This window comes from Garra rufa, chromosome 2 (genome assembly GCF_049309525.1).
Source record: "Garra rufa chromosome 2, GarRuf1.0, whole genome shotgun sequence".
Classification (NCBI taxonomy): Eukaryota; Metazoa; Chordata; class Actinopteri; order Cypriniformes; family Cyprinidae; genus Garra; species Garra rufa.
The window spans coordinates 48031488-48049432 of NC_133362.1; the positions used below are offsets into that span (position 1 = coordinate 48031488).

Sequence of the window (17945 nt, forward strand, 5' to 3'; positions counted from 1 at the left end):
AATTCATTTATTCAGTATTCACATTATATCCACAGTTAGACCATTTGCAGGTATAGTATGAGTATGGCGATGAAGAGTTGGATGCTGACAATTTCTTTTGCATTCTAAAAGTCTAATGTTGCAAAACACCACAGCTTGATCTCATGGCATTTAAAACTTCACAAAGCGTAATGCTGATACAATCAACATTTCTCATCATCGGAGGCAGAAAAATGACCGTCCAAACAAACAAGGGCTCTGTTCCGATGGCAGATTTCAATTGTTCTGAATTTGTTACACTCACAAGATCTCCTTTAAACTTCAGCCAAGGTTTGGTGAACCTTCAGCGAAGAAGTCAAGTGACAAAAAAAGTCCTCCTCCGTGCTTTCCACAAAGGCTCTGTCATTTTGCTCTCTGCATTTGTAACCTTCCCCCATCCCAAAACATGATTATACACTGCTCTTTTGGGGAGGGGAGGGATGGTGGGGGGTATGGGCACACTGCCTTTCCCCAGTGGACCCCTCCCCGGGCCACTCTCTTCACAGGGGCCTTTGCCTGAGGACGGGCTGCGGCGTGCCATGTGGGGAGGCCATCGCTGCACCGTCTGTCTGTAGGGGCTCCTGTGAGCCTGAGAGAGGGGAGTTTAAGGTTCTGGCAGGGGTGGGGGAGAGCAGGGTTTGATAGGGAGGGGTGCGAGAGAGGGTAGGGGGTGGGAGGAGTCCGGGAACTGCTATTTGTAGATCCTTGTGATGGATTACTGCTGTGTGTGTGTGTGTAAGAGAGGATAGAGATTTTTTGTTCCTGTGCTGTTCCGTATCCCCCTTTCTTCAGGCAGACGGCAGAGCGCCGCTGAGCGAAGCAGTGAGGCAAGAGCGCGTTACGCACAGAGGCGGCAAAGCAACTCCTCCAAGAAGAGGAAAAGGAGAGTTTGTGCACAAAGTGAATCGTGAGAGCACAGGAGCCGCTGCTTTTTTTCTCTCCTTGCGTTCTGGAAACGGGAGAGCACTAGCCTGAGCGCTCACGTCTCAAAAGCGTGCAAGATCATGCCTGCGAGAGGAGGATACTCTGTAGGCAGAGTGGTGGAGGCGTGCATCCGGATACTGCTGCTGTGCAAGGCTGCCACGGCGTGCCCTGCGCTCTGCACTTGCAGCGGCACCACAGTGGACTGCCATGGGCTGGGGCTCAAAACCATGCCCAGGAACATACCCCGAAACACAGAGAGGCTGTGAGTAGACACTTTAGTCCATCTGCATCTGCATGTGCGTGCCTGCGAGTGGGTGTTTGGGGGGGGGGGGGGGGTCTGCATCATTACCAAGAGCAATTGAATGAGAACAATAGCTCAATGAGGCACTGCCGTCCTGGACAGGTACGATCAGACGTGATCTGCACGGACGCGTCCGTATGTTGACACACGCTGCGGGAGGAGGGAAACTTCCTATCACTCTTTCAACTGCTAAGAACTTTCCCTTTTCCTTTCACTCTTTCAAGTCATTTTATAGTCACTTTCACACTTTCAAATGAGATGAAATATTTACTAAAGAAGCCTTTCTCCCTAAGGTTTAGTAAATGCTACTCTTAAAATAGTTCTGAGGAAATGCCTGATGAATTATACATGTCAGAGAAGCACCGTTGTGAGATTTGAAGGAATTCACATTTGAAATTGTATAAATTTGATGCACAATAAATTCTGTGCTTTAGCCACTGTGTTAAGTCCGTATCAAGTCAAATACAAGACAAGGCATGGCTTAGGAGTGATTACATATTTCTCGACTGATACAGATAGAGTGTCTCAAGTACTTTTACAAGGCAGAAACAGCCACATGGTCAAGGCTCTATGTTCAATCTGGAAAGGTTAATGGTTGGGGGTGGATCTACAAAACAATTCAATTTGCACTTGTCGTAGGGTGTTTCTATCAAATACCACCTCTTGGATGTCCTTGATGGATTCTGTAATGACTATGTGTTCAGGAAGTGTGAAAATCACACTTCAACCCCCCAGTTCTCCTCACCCCACAAGGTTTCCCCATTAACCCGCAGTTTAGACCTAAAACACATGCTCACCAAATCACCAGACAAACATGTTTTGGCTTTCTGCCTGGGAATGTGGCTTATGTAAATGTGTGCATGTGCCAGACAACTAGTAGTAAAGTAGTAAAGGTGTGGAGAAAGCTCCTCACACGGGTTACGCCATTAACACGGCGCGTGTAAAAGTGAACGCCCCCTCTAAGCAGCTCTCTGGGCTTTCTGATGTGCAGACATCACGCGGCCGGCGTACGAGTTCAGAACTGTTTAATGCAGACGGATTTTTTCATGCTCTGTGAGATGCACCAGGCTCTCTGCTCTTTAAATGAATAATCTCAGTCATTTTATATGTACCCCGCGTTCGTTTGCAGACGTCCAGAGACTCGACCCTTCTTATTTTATCTGTGCTAGCGCATCTATTTATACACACTTCGGAAGCCGCTGTGCCTGAGATCAAACGGCGCCGATGTGTCAAGAGTGAGTGATCTGATTGAGAATTCTCTTTAAACTGCAGCGATCGCTCAGAGTATTGGGCCGCTCGCGTATGAACTCCAGCTCTGATGTGCTCAAGAATGCAGGCCAAATGTCCCTGTGAGCTTCCTACTGATTGCTTATTGATTGTCTCGAAAGTGGACGGCAGAAACACTATAGGCTCTGCTGCTGGATCCTGGTGATAAATCTCATAACCGATATAAGATTAGCTCGTGAATGCAGAGCTTTTATCCTGTAAGAGGTCTTTGTGATGGCAGTCACATAGCGGCAGAGATGGGTATGATCATGTGCTCTGTCTAGTGGGGAAAAGCGGGCATGTACTGCTGCTTTGGTTCCATGGTAGCTCTTAAACGTCATAAACTAAGTCTCCAAATGTAACCGAGCCTGTGCAGGTGAAACCATTGTTTTGGCTTTCCCTAATTTAAATGCTGGTCAAATCAAAATAAGCAGTGAGGAAATAATAAAACAATGTTGGGAATAGTCTAATGATGCAAGGAGACGTTTATACACCATTGCTGATTAACCTCTTCTTGACCTTTCATTTGCAATGATGAAGTATCAGGGTGGCCTCCTTGTGAAAACCTCTACCTAAGAACGTACCTTGCAAACCATTAAGGAGAATTAGGCTGCTTGATGGATCAGGCTTATTAAAGCACCATAACTGGCCCACCAAGACCTGCATAGAGCATCAAAGGCTTTCCAAGAAATGTGCTTTCTCTAGTTTAATTCATTAGCTGGATAATGAGCACTTGCTTTTTTTTACCTAACTCAACTGTGGTATGGCAAAAATGGTTGTGGCATTTTGCCAATAGTAGAGTAGAGCTCTTTAAACTCTCATCACAGTCAGGTTTTTAGTGGTCTGAATGAGCGGTAATGAGCGCTTTATGTTTTAGTCATACAGGGACCGTGTTCATTAGAACATAATCGACTGTGCTTGATGACTTGCATGCATTCCTTTAAGGTTTAGATTAGCGAGAACCTGTAGTTTCAATTTTTAAAAACAATTTAAAAGGATCTAGCAACCTGAAAAAGTTTTACAGTGCTTAAATGCAATTTTGGGTATTGCAAATTAAAAAATTTCTTTATTTTTCTTTAATTTTCAGCACTTTGTTCTACACTGTAGTTTTATAGGAGTTTATAAATAAATGAAACTTGAGACCTTTTGCATGTCTGCAGTGCAGGAGACTCATAAAATGATCAAAGTCACAGGCATATTTTAAACAAGACAACAGCTAACTAAAGTACTAACTATGTAATGTTATAAAGCTGCTCTTCGTCAGACAACAGACCCTTCTTGGCTAGAAACAATTCTTGATCATAAGCAGTGACCTGTGAGAAGGGTTTATTTATGGTAAGCACATATGGTTAAATAGTTTCATATTTTTTACACATTTAGTTACACATTTGTATAGTGCGTGACTTTGGAGTTTATTGACTGCTTAAACCTATTGGTGCATATGAGCTTTACCACTTACATCACAGTTGATGTGCACGGTAAAAAATTATCTTTCAAAGTTGAAAATAAAAGATTGAAAATAAGGTCCTCAGAATATTGTTACTTCAAAAGTTCATGTTTAGTTTGCAATAACACAAGTGTTACTTGCAGATTTGTTTGTAATTTTTTTGTGAAATTCACTAACAAGGAGTAAAAAGTAAAACCTACACCAAATATTTTTCAGTGTGGGCTGTGAAGCCAGCAGTCAGTCCTGCTGATCTGGAAAAAGATCAATGCTGATGCTTCTGATCAGCTTCCAGTGCTATGCAGCGATGTAAGACCTTCACCAGGCTTAATTACCCATCACAAAACCTGGCTTAGTTAGCTCTATTATCTTATAAGGCTTTTTAGGCCTGGAATTAAGATGCTTTCAAAATAATCCAATTAGAAGTATAACTGAAGTTCAATGCAAGTGTCAATGAGACATTTTGTTTCTGAAAAGTGGCGACCAACACTAATGAGCTGAATCTTACTCGTTAGACCCAACTTAAACTTACATAGCTTTTCATGAATGAGGGAATGTCAAACAGCAAAAGAAACACAAAGCACTGTCTTTGCAAAAAGAACTTAGGCATACTTTCAAAAAAGAGTATTTATTATGGAAATAATAGTTTTAAAAATACAATTTCAATTAAATGAAAAATTATCATATTTTAGTAGAACTTAGCAGTGCTTTAAGTAGGGCTTAAGATCTTTATATGTCATTTCAGAATTATTTTTATTGCCGTAGGTCATGGTTAATATATACTATGGTTAAAGCATTTGTGGTAAATTAAAATGTACTTTAATGCAATTTGTATCAAACCTTGCATGACTTGTATGACTTATATTTAAATATATTTTAATTACACATTTGTAATGAATTTGCACTTTAATACTTTTAAATGACATGAAAATCAAATAACATACTATACCACATAATACATCATACAAATAACAACACTAAAGTTACAATTATAAGAACTGTACATGTGATTTAGTATGTTCAACACATTAAAATAAGTGTACTTCTTTAAAACATGGCAACTGATTATTACATTAATATTATTATTCTATATTTTTATATTATAATAGTATTTTATGTGCAAAGACAGTTTTAAAACTATACACTTTTAAGATTTGATCCAATAATTGACAACCAGTTGTCTAAATCAGGGAGAAATTGGAATTTTTGTGGACTCCGAAGGTTCTTCACTGGAATCAAACTGTAAAACACTTTTAGTAAGTAATTTTTTAAGTGCACTTAAACACTGTTAGTCCAGTCTGGCCCTCAAACGTGTAAATGCTTGAGCTTACCCATATAGGCAACTCTATAGAACAAGACCAGCACGTTTTGTGGTAACAGAATTACCAGCTATTAAATTATCATATCTATTAAATGCCTGTGTATTTAGGTTTTATACTTAATAAAGCTAGACAGAAAGTTAGCCTTTACTAAATAAGCAATACATCCCTCCTGACAGTACTGATTTTTAATCCCTTCTTATGATGCACTGCAAAAAATGCTTTTCTTAGACTTTTTGTCTTGTTTCCAAAAAAGAACAAAAATCTTAAATCAAGAAGGATTTTCTAGATTAGAGTAAAAATTATTGTCTTGTTTTCAGTAAAAACAAGTCAAAATTAAGTGAGTTTTTGCTTGAAACAAGCTAAATAATCTGCCAATGGGGTAAGAAAAATAATCTTATCTGTTTGAAAAAAAAAAATTTTATTCAATCCTTCTTGATTTAAGAATTTTTTAGATATTTTGGCTGGAAACAAGACAAAAAACTTAAGTAAGAAAGGCATTTTTTGCTGTGTGAAATCTCCAATTTATGCAATTAATTTGCTTATTGTATCATGCAACTCTTAAAGCTTTTTTATGTTGGTTATTTTCTTGTGTTGTTTCTCTTTTTGCAACCATGGCTTTGTATCCAATCAGATCAATTCCAGTACAACAGTCTTCCCATCACCATGAGTTTCTTAAGAATGCCATTTTTAAATACAGTATATAATTTTTAGTTTTAGGATTGTTAGTAATTCAGGATATGATTTGATCAGTAAAGGATCTCATCTGGTTTGGAGGAGCCTTAAAGAAAATAGAAAACTCTGAGCTCCAGCTTGAATGTTGTGATCTTCTGCAGTCCTGACTGTCACAGGTGCTGTTTATTTCAAGCAGCCAAGGACGTTTAGATAAGCCGATTGGTTCACTGGAATTATATGAGACAGTTCTTGTACATGTGCATTTTTTGGCATTTTAAAGTGAGCCAGTTTTCTACTTGTGGAGTCTTCTCTTAACTCTTAAGTACCTTTGCCACCGTCTCTTAAAGAAAGAGAAAGCAGAAAGGCTGAACTCCAAAACAATAATACGCCGAACATCTACATATCAGGAGATCCGGCCGTGGCTGATGAATAGCAGCCCATTATTTATTTGGCTGTGCCCGTGCACCTGTGCATACATCTGTCTGCAATCTCTCTGTCTCTGTTTTGCTGTGCTCCCAGGAGTGGTCATTAGAACCAATAGAAAGTGCATGACTTTGTATCCAGTATTCATGGGAGATTTGTGCGAGTGTGTGTTTCTCTCAGTGATTGGGGAAGAGGTTTACAACAAAAAAGAAACACATGTTCCCAATAATGAGCAGACATTTGCAAAGAACCCACACAGTATTTTTCAGCAGCAAACTGTATGTGTAATACTACTCTGAATTGACTGAAATTACTTCTTGCACATCGATTTTCTTAAGAGTTGAAATCATATTTGTTCACCTCATGACTGTTTTTTTCTCTATGTTTTATGTATTGACTAGGCAGGATGAAAAGCTGCTGTATTGTCTGGTTTCTGACACTTGTTGAGCGTGAATCATTACAGAAATGCTATATGCATGGATTGACTCATATGATTTACTCATAACTTATATTTATTTTTTCAGGGAACTGAATGGAAACAACCTCACACGCATCAACAGAAATGACTTTTCTGGACTCAAGTATCTTCGAGTTTTGTAAGTTGCTCTACACGTGATATGTCATGCTTCACTTCACTTTGCTTTCTTTCATTTTTTTCTTGCAAAGGCACGACGATAGATGCTTGTGTGGCATTATGATGGAATGACACTTTTGTGAAGATATAATCTGTTTGGCATCCTCAAAATCTCAAGGGCAGACAGAAGTCTTGACACTGCATTACAGGGAATTATCAGGGATCTCTCTTTGCGGATATTTCAGCACTCCTTGCTTGTGTGGGCAGAGCAGTGCAATGAAAACACAAGAGTGGGCCCTATTATTAAACTAAATCATGTGAAAAAATGCACCATGAAACTATTTATCAGCACTATATTTTGCAGTGTAGGCTTTTGTAAAGCAAACACTGGAGTGAACTGCTCACCCGCTGTTTGGAAAAAAAAGTCATCTGTCAAACTCGATGCAATGAAAGACCCACAAACGGCACTTTATCAAGACGATTTAAGCTGCTTATAAGCTACACTATGAGGCTTTGGTTCCATTCCGTGTTTTTTAACTACCATTTGGATGGAAATGTGCTCTTCCTTCTCCGATTATTTGCTTGACAACCAATTTTGTTTTTCAAGTCAATGTCCTGTAAGCACTTTAAAGCATTTATTTCCAGTAAAGAAATACATACTCAATTAAAAATCATTTTATTTTCTGTACATATTCACAGTGCTGTCAGTGCAAAACCTTCTTTAACACTCTGTTCGTGAGTTCAGTGTGAAATGGGCCTAAAGCTGCATGAAGCTCACAGAAGTCCTATTTTCAGAGCTTCTTCTCACAGTTCATGTGCAGCGGCTTCTCTCTTCATCCATAACCACCAGCTCTTTTTCTTCTCCACTCCTTAAATCTTAGCTGCTGGAGTTCTCAGTCATTTCCTGCGATTTGTCCTTTCTCTAAACAGGCAGCTGATGGAGAACCAGATTGGCACAGTGGAGCGCGGTGCGTTTGATGACATGAAAGAGCTGGAGAGACTGTAAGTGTTCAACATCAGCTCACTGAAAACAGCCATGCTATGTGCTTCATTTCGACCCTTGTGCATGCTATAAATGTCAATGCAATGATTTAAAATTATTTTAGGAAAATATGTAATGTGTGTAAATTGCATATGTGACCCAGGATCACAAAACCAAGTAGCATGGGTAAATTTGTTGCAATAGCCAAAAATACATCGTATGGGTCAAAATGATCGATTTTATGCCAAAAATCATTAGGATATTAAGTAAAGATCATATTCCATAAATATATTTTGTACATTTTCTAACGTAAATATATCAAATCTTAATTTTTAATTTGTAATATGCGTAGCTAAGAACTTCATTTGGACAACTTTAAAGTTGATTTTCTCAGTATTTTGATTTTCTCAGTATTTTTTTGCACCCTCAGATTCCAGGGGCCGGATTCACGAAACATTCTTAAGAAGAAATTTCTTCTTAACTGCCATTTTCTTCTTATTTTTTAAAATAAGAAAAAAGTTAAGAATATTTTGTATTCCCAAAAAAAAATCATCTTAAGAATATTCTTATCTTTTTACTTAAGATTGTTCTTAAGACAAAAATTAAGAAAATTCAAATTCTTGAAAAGAATCTTCTTAAAAACCATCGTAAATAACTTCTTAAAGTTAGGATAGCCCGAGACTTGTCTTAAATCCCAAATAGTAATAATTATTTAATTAATTGATTGGGTTATTTCAAATTAACTGTTATATTTAAGCATTGCAACACTACTAGCTACATATAATACATATTAGGACTATTATTAGAGATGAGCAAGAGTTCGCTGAAGTGACAGCAATGACTGATAATGTAAACAATAATCTGTCATGAACCTACTTTTTGCCGTCATCAAAACTTAGTAGCAACTCGACAAAATCGAGTCAGATAGGGAGATTTAATAAAAAAATAAATAAAAATACGACATAATCTTTGGCCGTATTTAGCGCATGTGCAGGACGCGTTTGCTGTAGCAGCGCACACACATAACGAAAGCGTTCATTCAGACGAGGCAACAAAATACAACACAAAAGTGAATAAACTGATCGCCAAAGCTTAAGACAGACCCTTTAAAAGTAACGGTTCAAAAACACGGCGCATTAAAAACATGAAGCCGAGCGCCAGACACGGTCGTGACGAAAATGTGCGTGCTTATGATGATTAGGATAATCTGCAGAAACTGCAAAAAAGACGTTGAAGTGTTTATAAATGCGTCTTCAGCCATGTATTCACTCAGATAGATGTATCATTTTTTTTTTCTTAAGAAAGAAATTAAGATGTTCTTAAGAACATATTTGAGAATATCTTAGATTTTTTCAAGAATTGCACTTAAGAACATTCTTACGAACTTCTTAGAATTTATCTTAAGAAATTTCTTAATTTATTTCTTAAGAAGATATTCGTGAATCCGGCCCCAGATTTTCAAATAGATACATAAATCTCAGTTTCAAAAAAATTGACCCTTATGACTGGTTTTGTGTTCCAGGGTCACATATTTTAAATTCAAAAGGGCAGAATTTAACAAAAAGTTGGGTAGTATGCATCACTGGATATTCCTGTCATGTGTTTAACATTTTTATTTTTATTTCACTGTTATTCAGTTGTCAGATATTACATGTTTAGCTAATGTTCATCTTACCTCACACTCTTTCACCATTAAGCAGCACACTGAGAATTCAGTAAAGTTTGCCTTCATTGATTTGATTGGTCTTCTCAATCATTTTGACACTGATAATCACTGAAGTGGACTATGTCATTATTTTATTCTAGAGTAAACACTTCTTTCTTTATGTACTTATAGGTGGATTTCACCACTGACAAGATGGGCTTTTAATAAGACTGTCTGTCAATGCATGTTATATTAGTGCGTATTTAAAGTGGCATTTCATAGCTCTATATTCAAACTATTTTAGATTTAAAACATGAATCTAATGCATGAATCTGCATTAAACAGTCTGTGTAAATACATCTTAATGCCACTTCAGATGCAGCTTCTGCAGTGCAAAGATGAATTTTGTTTATACTGATTTAATTTGATTGGTAACAGCCTTATAGTGTCTTATTACACTTATTACTACTACTTATAGAAAACATAACATCTCAATCATTTTAACACTGATAACCGCTGAAGTAGACTATATTGTTCTTTTATTCTAGAGTAAACACTTCTTTCTTTATATACTTATAGGCGGAATTCACTACTGACAAGATGGGCTTTTAATAAACTGTGTCTGTCGATGCAGAATAAACATGAATATCATTCTGAAATTAGTGCTACATAAATAGAAAACAGAGACAATGGCTGTGGAGTTCTTTTTACCAAAACTTTAACACACATGATGTAGTTCAGATTTTAGTGAATTGACAAAGGTAATGAATAATGAATTTTCTTTCATGTCTTATTGCGCTTAAATGGCCAATGGTTATAATGGTCTATTATACCAAAATACACATCAAGTGGAGTATACACAGTTGGTTATGTATTAAATAAATGTAAACATCTGAGTGAAGACTAGATGTGTATCAGTGTATTGGATACGTGCAGTCAGTCTTAAAGCGACAGCAGCCTAATTTACCAGCCGCTGTCTGTGTCACAAATGTTAAACGAACAACAAAAGACAAAGAGAAAATCACTCACTGCTCTTGATTGAATCACGTTTGGATTTTTTATTACAATCAATTCATATTTAATTAATACAGTGAATACAGACTATGCTGTGATTTAGTTAGGCCTATACACTTGATTCTAATGCAATTTCTGTAGTATTTCTTGCATTACATGTTAAATAAAACTACTGTAGCTGAAAACTTTAGTTTATTTAATGTGTATTTTTGTTCTATTGTTCTTGTAATTTGTGTCTTTTTTCTTATTTTTAATAAGAAAAATAAAAATAGCTATATTGAGATATATATCGTTATCGTGAAATAAAATTTGTCATACCATGAATTTGCCATGAATACCATGATTTAAAAAACGGAATGCATAAGTTTGATGTGTAGATTTAATAAAAACCCTGGAGCTGTTAAAATGTTTATTGTATGATGCAAAATGATGTGTTTTGCATTATCCAGCAAACTTTTGCTGACAAATAAACATGGATATTTGGGTGCAGATAACGCAAAGAAAGAGCACACATACATGCATGCATACAGAATTGGCAAACTTATTATTAACAATGGTCGTTCTTCCCATTTTAAAGAAGACATTATATTCCAGAGCACAGTAAAACAAAGAAATATGAATGTATCAAAGTGGCTGAACACCGCAATATGCTGTAAACACACAAACAGAATAACTTATCATTGAAAAACTGCTATTTCTAGATAAGACATGTAGACAAACCTCATTTTTAATCCTATTCTCTTTCCATCCATTATGCTTCTCTTTGTATCAATAAATTCACACATGCTGCATTTTGAAGTAATGTTGGAGAAGCTCTAGATGTGTTGCTTTGCTAATTTGCTATTATTTCTGAATGAGCCAGATGTTGTGCACTAATTTAGACGAGAAGTCTCAGGTTTGCAGTGTTTCCAGCGTTCTTCAAGATTTCACGAGGTTTGCTGTAATTATCTAAAGTATCTTATTACAGGTTAATTTCCCCTGAAGTAATTAAGGTTAAGCGTTCAAAGTCACCTCCTTACGAGGCCAATTTTGTATCACAATTACGAGTTTGTTAATCGCATGTAGATCTAGTACTGCTGTCTTGTGTTTGCTCAGTCTGTGAATGTGTTTGTTTCTTCTTTTCTCAAAGACGTCTGAACAGAAACCAGCTTAACCAGCTTCCAGAGCTTCTGTTCCAGAAGAATGCCGCTCTGTCCAGACTGTAAGTCCCTGATTTTTCTGGATTGATTTTAAAGTGATTTATGAATTGACAATTAATATTGTGTGATATATTGATAAAATGATGTAGTTAGTTCAATGAGTTAACACTGGAGCACTGGAGTTCTCTAGACAAACAGGAGAACCAAGCTGGTTTGTACCTTGTCGTTTTGATGGAAAAATTAATAGTTTTGACTGATTATTGCATTGTCACTGAGTGCATGATAGATCAGCTTACTAATACCTGTGTTGTCACCTGATTTTGGCGGAAGGCTGGATGATTTTTTTTTCTGTCCCGCTTTGGTTCAGGAGCTCACAGATGTGCTTGTTAAAGTTTTAACAAGTGAAAAATGTCCTCAGTGTTCACGTATTGAGTCTGAAGTTGGATGTAATTCTTTGTGTTGTTTTCTAGTTATGATTAAATAGAGCTGATTTGCTGTAGGGCAGTCCATGACAGTGTTTACTACTGGGTTTATTGATCATTAGCCATGATTATCATTGTCAAATGACTTTGGCAGTGCATGTGTAGAGAACCATGATCATTCCATTGCCGTAATTCACTAAATACGATGCCTCTTCCCCTTTCAAAAGCCCTATTGTGAATTTAAATGCAGATCAGAGGAGTGCGTTTAAACATATTCCCTTTTTTCAGTAATTAATATTTGTGCTGAGCTGAAATATGGTGATGTTTGGCTGGGTTGAGGCTTTGGCTGAAAATCAGAAAAATAATCAAATTAAACTGCTCAAAGATTTACTTGCTATTCTGAATTTCTAACAACTTCCAGTAAAGTTCATTTAGTTCATGCTTACTTTTATTAAAACTGAGGCAGAACACATCCTGTGTGAACTACCCTTAATAATCCGTTGTTGTGTTGGAATAGCGTCCTGTTCTCTTCTTGTTATTTCGCTATAAAGCCTCAGTGGATGAGCGAAAGATGCCATGTCGTGTGACTTTGTATGTTGTTTTTGTCTCGTGAGTGTTCATGTGGTGGGTGTTTTTAAATGATGTTGCCATTAATTTGGACTAGGGTAGCCAGTCTGTCTAGTTTTAGGTTGGGCCGTCTGAATGATTCAGCTTTTCTGAACGATTTGTGTGAGTCAGTGATTAAATAAGCCATTCATAAAGACAGTTCACTTGTTTCATTTCTGAATGAATCCACTGTTTTGAACAAAACAGTTGAACGAGTGAATCGACTCACTTATTAGTTTCATATTATATATATTTTCTTAGCTCTATATTCTAATGTTTTATAATTTCCTTATTTATGCAATTGTAAACGCAGTGTAAATGCATTCATCTCATCTCCGAGCTGCATTAAACAGTCTATGTAAATACATCTTAATGCCACTTCCCATACCGAAATGTAATATATGTGCTTATATGAAATACCCATGTATTAAATACATGTCTTGTATATGCCATATCCATATATGATTCCTATTAGAAAATGGAACAATTTCATATATTGACATATAAGTCTACCCCATACAAAAATATATGTTTATGTATGTATAATACATGTATTGCCATATATGGAACATATATAATTATTAATATATGTGAGATATATGCATTTTTTTATTATGTTATATACAAATTAGACATATATGAAACCATATATTTCATGCATATTTAATATTTTAATATGTGATCTTTGATCTTTAAATACAGGACACATGTGAGACACTACACTCTACAAAGTTGCAGTGCATTGCACATTTCACACCTTGAGCCTTAAATGTTAAATGGTACACAAAGAAACATCTTTATTTAAACAGAATTTATTTAAATAGGGGAAAAAAATGTTACTGACATGCACAATCAAACAGAAAAAAAGAAACAATTACATATATAACTGATCAAAACACTGAACAGGCATAAGAAACAAAACATCAATTGTAGTGGTCCAGCTAAAGGTCTACAGGTTTGTATTCCCACAGCTTGGTTAGTTTTTGGTTTATTGCCATCCCCAGAAGGCCCCAGGTGAAGAAATGTCTGGATTCCAGCATCTGTATAAAAAAAAAAGATAAAAGTTAGATTTTGATAAGATAATTACAATAAATTTTCTGAACCATATACTTAAGACTTGCAATCCAACATTGTACCAAAGTGATAAACTACTATAAGATGACAAATATACTGAATATTAAACAGTTGGTAAAGTTAAAGATTCTTTTAAAACTGCAGAATACTAATTATGTATATATGTTTGTAAGTTGTAGTTGTAAAATATTCCCAGATACCACAAGGACATGGCAGAACAACAGAGCACAGCCTGCATGCCCATTCAAATAATCTCTATATACATGAAGAACTAAAATATAGTAACCCAAATGCTCAATGACAGAGTTCACAGCTAAGGTTACAATTTAATTTGCTATTTAGCATCAATTAAATAAAGTGTTGACATTCATAATACCTAATATGTGCATTGTTTTGGCCTGGAGAAAACAGGGTGGAACTATTACATGGATTTTTGAATGACAATTTTGATTAAATCCCCTAAAATAAGGTCCGCCGTTCACACAAACTCATAATCCTTTCACATTTTATTCTATGACATAAAAAAACACCAGTTAAACCCCACTTTTGATTCGTATTTTGATTTTTAAACTCTTATGTTTCTTAAAAAAGATGGTTGCTAACATGCTGCTAAATGGGACTACAGGCCCTGTCGGAGGCATTAAACGTCATCACGCCAAACAGTTTATCAATTTACTGTGTTTTGCATTGTAGTGTAATTTATAGTGCAATTAATTGTAGAATAATCAATTAATAGTTTCCCGCACCACATTTACTGCCTTTGTCACAGTGAAAGTGAAACTTTAATAATCTATAGTGCTTAAAGCCACGTTTAAGATAAATGTTTACGGCCATATGAAGCTGTTAGAAAGCAGATAGATTGAGGATTTTCTTGAAGCAAGGATAAAATAATATTTTGTGTACCCACCCTAACAACATGATAACTGAAATGTGGTACTTCATTCACTAAAATAAGTTTAATCTTACCATATCCAAAACCTCTACAGTTATTTATAGATTAAATGCACTAGAATTTTATTAAATGGTACACGGAGACACATATTTTGTTGATTTGATTTGTCTACATATTTAACCTTTTCTGTGTAGACGCTCCATCATTCACATCACTGCCATCCACATCTGCAGGTTCGGCCTCCATTTCTGTTTTATGAGAATTTCGGGACTCATTACCTATTCATGGGACACAAACGAGAATAGCACAATTATCAGCAAAGATATGAACAAAATTTACTACGATAGATTAACCATATTTTTAAAACCCCATAATCACATCCTTTAGTGTACTGTTACCTTTATGCAATGTACACAACATGCATGTTCTTATGCACCCACTCTAGGCATGTCACTGACATGTCAATGCACTTGGTGCAATATAACCAAGTACTGTAATTTACTATATGAATTCAAGGTGCTTTTATTTAAATAATTCCATTTTTTGAAGTTTTATAGTTCTAGTCTAGACTACATCTCAGAGATAAACATTATAATTTTCATCCGTTATTTTTGTCAGACAGCTTTAAATAATTTCCAAATGTGGCATTGCTTATCCAGTGAAAACAATTAGCTCGCAGTATCTCCATACAGATTGTTCATTAACCTACCCAGTAACGTTAGCTAAAATTAACTTTAATGCAAGCAAATTGCAAAACACATCAATGCAGCTGTAAACATAACATCATATATAAAACAATGCAAGGGAATATTTTAAAAAACGTATCTGCTCTATATAGAGACAGAGGCTCTTGCAGACCAAAACAATCATATAACACTTAATTTCTATGAAATATTAGCGTAGGTATAAAGCGTTGAGTAAATTAGCATACCTGCACCGCTGCCACATTCAAAGGCGTTTCATCGTTTCCTCTCAGTGATGTCGGTCTGTCTTCGTGCCCGTCTATAAAATCATTGTCGTTTATTATGTGAATGTATTGGCCCATTTGTTATCCTTCCACTAAGAAAAACATCTTACCGCAGATGACTTGTATCATTGCCCAGCCATTGCTCAGACTCTGCCGTTAGCGCGGGTGAGTTTGAATTTTGGCGCATGCGCAGTAGCGGTATTGTGACACGCACTCAATCGCTCATGTATTTTAATGAAATGCGTTTTAGTTCATTGATGATGACAGCACATATGGACATTGGACAAACAGTTACATTAAGTGTTTTCCCCCTCAATAACTCCATAATACATTCGTTTTACTACAAGTAACTAGTACATTGGCATTTTTTGAACAGGTTATATATTCATCTGTATTTTTTCCCCAGAAAACTGAATTGAAACAATAAAGTTAAGCAAAAAAATATTTTGTTATGTGATTTACAATAAGCAGTATCTTTTAGGCATAAATGGTTAATAAACTTGCATAAATTCAATATATACATTGGTAATTTTGATATATATTGTTAACATATATGGTCTTATCATATAATACAATATACAATTTTAATATATATTGTAAACATATATGGTCATAACATGCAATACCATATAAAAGTTGACCATATATATACTTTCAATATATGTTTATATACAAATTGTACTATGGGAAATTCATATATATTATAAACATATATCTACATATATCCAGAAGATGTATATATGTGATAATAATATATTGCCCTATATTTAACATATATGAGAGTAGCACTTCTGATATAGGGACATATATGTCATATATTACATTTCGGTATGGGTTCAGATGACTTAATTTGATCGGTAAGAGCCCTGTAGTGTCTTATTACACTAATTGCATTTACTGAATAAATTATTCAGTAAGAATTTACATGACGGATGTCACATGCATGTATATGTAATGTGTATTTAAATCAGTTTAAAGTGGGAAAAGGTTATTTTTCAGATTTTATCCTGACTTTATTGAATTCTGCAAATGGTGACATGAAATGAAGCATGTAATACTGAACACTTAAAGGAAACAATCAGCATAGCACTTGTCAAACTTTATCTTGATGGGCAGATTTTAAGACCATCTAGATTACGTTTAGGTTTATTGAATAGCATTACCTTTTAAGTTGCAAGAACTTAAGATATTCTATTGTGATATGAACTGTCTAAAGATTGCAGTTGATTGATCTGTTTAGCTCTGCCATACAGTTTTAGCACAGTTTATGGGTCTGAGTTTGTCTAGTTATCAAAATCAGTTTCTCAAGTGAAAGATCTTGATTTTCAGACAGGCGTTCGGAGGAGAGACGCTCTGCTGTCTGCGGTCTGATCGTTACTCTTTGTTCCTGTTCCCTGCCTTTCAAGGTGGATCTTTATGTTGTTGCTGTTTTTTAATGATTTACGGGGCTAGCGAGAGCAGCAGAGACTCCCCAAACCCATTTGAGGAAAGCCAGAGAGACATATTTAAAAAACATGTTGAAATATTCAGAGCGAGTGGGACGCGGAAACGAACAACAGGGAGAGAGAGATGAAAAGAGGACAAACACAGACAGAATTCTCCATGTATGTACAAGAGATTCTATATTTCGCTGTCATCCATTATTCATGGGCAGGAGAGGCTCTGTGAAATATTCACAATGAAGAGCATCAGCAGGAGTGACGTCTCCGTGTTTGAGAAACTGACTCCCACTGGGCTGGCATACCGCACCGCCACCTCTCGCTCATAATAACCTGCCCTGTTAAACACGCACAACAGAAATGATGGATTGATATGACATGCATAAGTCATTACGGCGTTTCCTCTTAGAAAAACTGTAAGCGATCGGGAAATCTTGTCAGGGCAGACATCTTTATTCAGCGAGACGACACGGGGGAAAAAGAAAATGACTCCGTTTCCTGCTGTTCTACTCCATCAGCTCAAAAACTGGCTTATTTTAAATCAATATTATATTTGAATTAAAGTCTAACTTTTCATTTTAAACAAACATAAATATATAGATATTAATAAAAGCTTTAGTACATATAAAGCTTTTAAAACCGCTAAATTTACTTTGTGAACTAAAATATTAAATAAATTCAGTTGATTCATTTTCTTAGTCCGATATTTTCTTTCAGCTGCCTTCTCAAACTTAGGGTCTTAAACTTGTTTTTACATTACCTCACTGGAAAATAAAATAAATTAAGTCTAACTTATTTTAACTGCATGTACATGTTATAAC

The 17945-nt window shown here is 35.9% G+C and overlaps 1 protein-coding gene across 1 annotated transcript in view; it reads left to right on the forward strand.

Annotated features, from left to right (window-relative positions):
- The first annotated feature begins 729 nt into the window (after positions 1-729).
- Positions 730-17945, forward strand: part of slit1a (slit homolog 1a (Drosophila)) — a 117403-nt gene continuing 100187 nt past the window's right edge. The window contains exons 1-4 of the mRNA XM_073834318.1: positions 730-1204; positions 6895-6966; positions 7875-7946; positions 11715-11786. Coding sequence (XP_073690419.1) covers positions 1023-1204; positions 6895-6966; positions 7875-7946; positions 11715-11786 — 398 coding nt within the window. The 5' untranslated portion in view covers positions 730-1022. The remainder of the gene's footprint in view (positions 1205-6894; positions 6967-7874; positions 7947-11714; positions 11787-17945) is intronic.